A 4,452-nucleotide genomic window follows, 5' to 3' on the forward strand; every position below is an offset into this window, starting at 1 on the left:
GCACGAGGTCAAACAAATACTAAATTTCTAAGGTGTTTGAACTCAAGCCCTCCTGACACCAAGGCCAGCTCTCTATCCACCATAAAACTCAGAGGAATTAATTCTTGAACTAAATCTCAGAAGATTATGCAACAGAAAAAAAAGGTGCTGCAGTAAGGATCCCCCAATGACAGAATCACAGAATTGGTTGCAATTGGGTTTAACCTGTACCTGACAAGAAGTCCCCACTATAACACTAGAGTAAATGATCATCTAGGGTTAGGTTATGTAAAACCCCACCCTGAAGCAACCATCCTACTATTAGATAATTCTATTTGAGGAAAAGCTTTTTAGTTTAGTTTAGTTCAGTTTTGTTTTTTTCCCTGATGTTAAGCCTAAATTTATCCCCTTCTCCATCTTCTACTCATTGTTCCCAGTTCTAATCCCTGGAACTAAACTGAACCTTTCTAATTTGTCTTCGTATCAATTCTTCAAATGGTATTGTTCAGTAGCTTCAGTTGTATCTGACTCTTTATAAGCCCATTTGGTGTTTTCATGGCAAAGATACTGGAGTGATTTGTCATTTCCTTCTCCAGCTCATTTTTTACAGAGGAGAAAACTGAGGCAAACAGGGTTAAGGGACTTGTTCAAGGTCACACAGCTAGTAGGTATTTGAGGTCAGATTTGTCCTCATGAACAGTAATCTTCCCGACGGTGCCCAGTGCTGTCCACTGTGCCATTCAGCTGCCCCCAATTCTTCACATACCTGAAGACAATTATCATGCCCCTTACTTATCTTTGAATGTTCTCATTCCCAGGTTAAACATTCCTGGTTTCTTCCATTCATTCAGCATTTCAAATAGACTCAAGATCCTACACCATACTGCTTGCCCTCCTCTGTACATTCTTCAGCTTATCAATTCCCTTCCCAAACTAGGGCATCAGAATTTAAGATAATATGCCAAATATGGTCTACACAGGGCAAAGAACAAAGGGACAATGGCTTCCTTAATTCTGAAAGCTCTACTTCTCTTAATGCAGCCCAAGACTGAATGAGTTTTAGTTGCCTGCACATCAAACCCTGCCTCAGACACTTACTGGCTGTGAGACTGTGGGCAAGTCACTTAACCTGTTTTAGACAAAGTCTCCTTGTGAAGCTCAAATGAGATAATATATATATATATATATATATATCAAATACCTTGCAAACCTTAAAGCATTATAGAAATTCTAGATATCATTATCAATAACACTGACATATTGAGCTAGCAGTATACTATGAACTCTAGATGTTTTTCATACAAACTATTGTCTATCCATACATACCCCATCTAAAACTTCATTATTTTTTTTTCTTGAGGCAATCAGGATTAAGTGATTTGAACAAGATTACACAGCCAGTAAACATCTGAGACCAGATTTGAACTCAAGTCCTCCTGACTCTAGGCTCAGTATTCTATCCACTGTACCACCTAGCTGCCTTTGTCTTTGTTTATTTTTAAATTCAAGTCTAAGATTTTATATTTATCTTTATTTGATCTCACCTTACTAGATTCAGTGTAATGCTCTGGCTTCTCAAGATCTTTTTGTCACCTAATTTCTAAGATATCAATCCAATTTTCATGTCATCTGAAAATTTGATGAGTATGACATCTGTGCCTATATCCAAGACATTGATTGAAAGAAAAACAAATTAAGCAGCATAGGGCCAAGAACCATACCTTGGGGCATTACAACAAATACCTCCTGACAAGTTGGCTAGACTATACTTTTAAAAGCTACTCTGAGTCTAGTATTTTTACCAATTCCAAATACATGTAATTGCATTACACTTTTCTATCTTTTCCACAAGAAGAGTTTAACTTGCTAAAATCTAAAATTATATTTAAATCATTCCCCTATTTTACTATTTAGCAACTATCAAAAAAGAAATGAGATTAGTTTTTTTATCACATGTTCTAGAAAGAACCATGCTAGCCCTTTATAATCATCACATCCTTTTCTAGGTGTTTGCCAACCATTCCTTTAAGGAGCCATTCTAGAATTTTCCAAGGAATCAGAGTCAAGCTCACTGGCCTATAGTCTGCAGGCTTTGTTCTTTTCCCTTTTTTTGAAAATCAAGACATTTGTCTTTTTGGAGTCCTATTCTCCACTATCTACCAAACACTACCAATAATGGTACAGTAATCATATGTACCAGTTCTTGAAGTATCTTAGAATGGAGTAATTTTGATCCAGATGACTTGAATTCATCGAGTAATTAGATGCTCTCTTACAGTCTCCTCACTTATCTTGGAAATTGACTCTATTAGCCATATTTGTTCCATCATTTCCATTGCAAAACACATATTCCTTGTCATAAAATACAGAATATATTAATGAATTTATGATTTATCTTTCTTTTGGAAGCTTATTTGTAAAATCTTAGCATTATATGTTATCAGCAACACAGGGTTTTAGTAGACAAAAGTGATGACTCCACAACCAATTCACACAATTCTAGTATTTGAGGAAAGACAGGAGTCATTTATAGAGTTCACTGGACCAAAAATGACATTTTTCTTAGAGGGAACCACAGATGAATACAAGTAAGAACATCAAACAAAATAGCTTTTATAGGTAATATTTAATATCAAATTCAAAATATCCAGTGAGGTATAAGTACACTCAAACAGATTGGGAATGGATTACAAAGTAGGGAGGAGGCCACTACAATGATAGAACACTGGATAAATCAGTTAGATAGTTATATTATTAAGAGATTGATTTGATAGGAGCTAAGACCCACAGAATACAGGTGTATGGATCATTTAGATGGTTCTCTCATACTTCAGTCTCCTTACTTGCAATATTATTTTCTTTCCTTCTCACAGAAGCCACATAGGTAACAGAGAAAGAGAGACACAGAGAGAGAGAGAGAGAGAGAGAGAGAGAGAGAGAGAGAGTGTGTGTGTGTGTGTGTTTGTTCTCATGTGCATGTGTAAGAAAACAGAAACGACCAGGATTCATGAAACTCCTATGTCTTTTAGTACTCTTCTCAGTTCATCACAAAGACAAACTTTGTGGGATTATCTCTTCATAATATCTACCTCAGGCTGGATGGCATTCCCTTGGGGGTGATCAGGTGGATGATCCCCCTATGAATTTTCTTATTTTTCACACTGTAGATGATGGGGTTGAGAACAGGGGGTATTAACAGGTAGATATGAGCCATAAGGACATGTACAAGGGGAGAGACATGCTTGGCAAAACGGTGAACAATGGAAAGGCCAATCATGGGCACATAAAGGATGAGGACAGCACAGATGTGGGAGGCACATGTGTTCAGGGCCTTGAGCCTCTCCTCCCAGGATGCAATGTTCAACACAGAGTGAAGAATGAAGATGTAAGACACCAAGATGCCCAGTGAATCACATCCCCAGAACAGAGTGACCAGAACAAACCCATAGATAAAATTGAATTTGGTATCTGCACAAACCAGTCGTATTACATCCTGATGTAGGCAGTAAGAATGAGAAAGGACACGAGAATGACAGAATGGGAAGTATGTCAGGCGGATCATCAATGGAATGACAGGGAGGGAGCTCCTGAACACAGCAAATATTCCAATCCTAGCAATGCGCTGTGGGGTGAGGATGGTGGCATACCTTAATGGATGGCAGATAGCTACATAGCGATCAAAGGCCATTGCTAAGAGCACTCCTGATTCTGTGAAAGAGAAAGAATGGATTAAAAACATCTGTATCACACAAGTGTTGAATTCAATCTCCCTGGATATGGACCACAACACTTGGAGGACAGATATAAGGGTGGGAAGGGACATGCCCATGTCTGCAAAGGACAACATGGCCAAGAAATAGTACATGGGCTCATGGAGGCTTGGATCAGTCCGGATAACATGAAGAATGGTGCAGTTACCCACTATTCCAATAAAGTAGAGGATGCAGAAGGGGATAGAGATCCAGTGGTGTATTGCCTCATAACCAGGAATTCCAGTAAGGTAGAATGTGGAGGAAGGGATACTACTGGCATTGAAGTCTGCCATGGAAACAGCCCCCAGGGCCACAATCCCATGCCCTTAAAAAAAATGAAAGACACATTAAAGAATTAGAATGAGGACTTCACTATGTATTTGGATATTATTCCCCACCATAACAACTTACCTATGTCCACTCTCTCATTTTATTCATTGTATGTCTCTACTACTCACCTTCCCTCCGCTCATTTGATGAATACTCATAAAACAGTTCAGGGGTTCAAGGTTCTAAATTTTTTTAAGTTTATTATTCTTCAATTGATATTATTAATATTAAACAGGTAGAAAATTAAGTTCTAAGTTAGTCTTTGTCATCATTGCCTACACTGTCACTGTAGTGTGCGCTATTATTTTTTTAAATTTCATATTCAAGTCAAAAATTTGTCTTTGTAATTACTCTTTTCAAGAAGAAAAATTGCCAGAGACTGAAAGTGACA

General features: G+C 37.8%; 1 protein-coding gene across 1 annotated transcript; it reads right to left on the reverse strand.

The window, feature by feature from the left end:
• Positions 1 to 2,941: 2,941 nt before the first annotated feature.
• Positions 2,942 to 4,024, reverse strand: LOC110195077 (olfactory receptor 51L1-like). Its single transcript, XM_020967724.2, has one exon. It carries the CDS (start codon positions 4,022 to 4,024, stop codon positions 3,065 to 3,067), a length of 960 nt encoding a protein of 319 aa, XP_020823383.2. The 3' UTR covers positions 2,942 to 3,064.
• Between the last annotated feature and the right edge of the window lie 428 nt (positions 4,025 to 4,452).

The sequence above is a fragment of the Phascolarctos cinereus genome, unplaced genomic scaffold (assembly GCF_003287225.1).
Source record: "Phascolarctos cinereus isolate Bilbo 61053 unplaced genomic scaffold, phaCin_HiC Scaffold_726;HRSCAF=1367, whole genome shotgun sequence".
NCBI lineage: Eukaryota > Metazoa > Chordata > Mammalia > Diprotodontia > Phascolarctidae > Phascolarctos > Phascolarctos cinereus.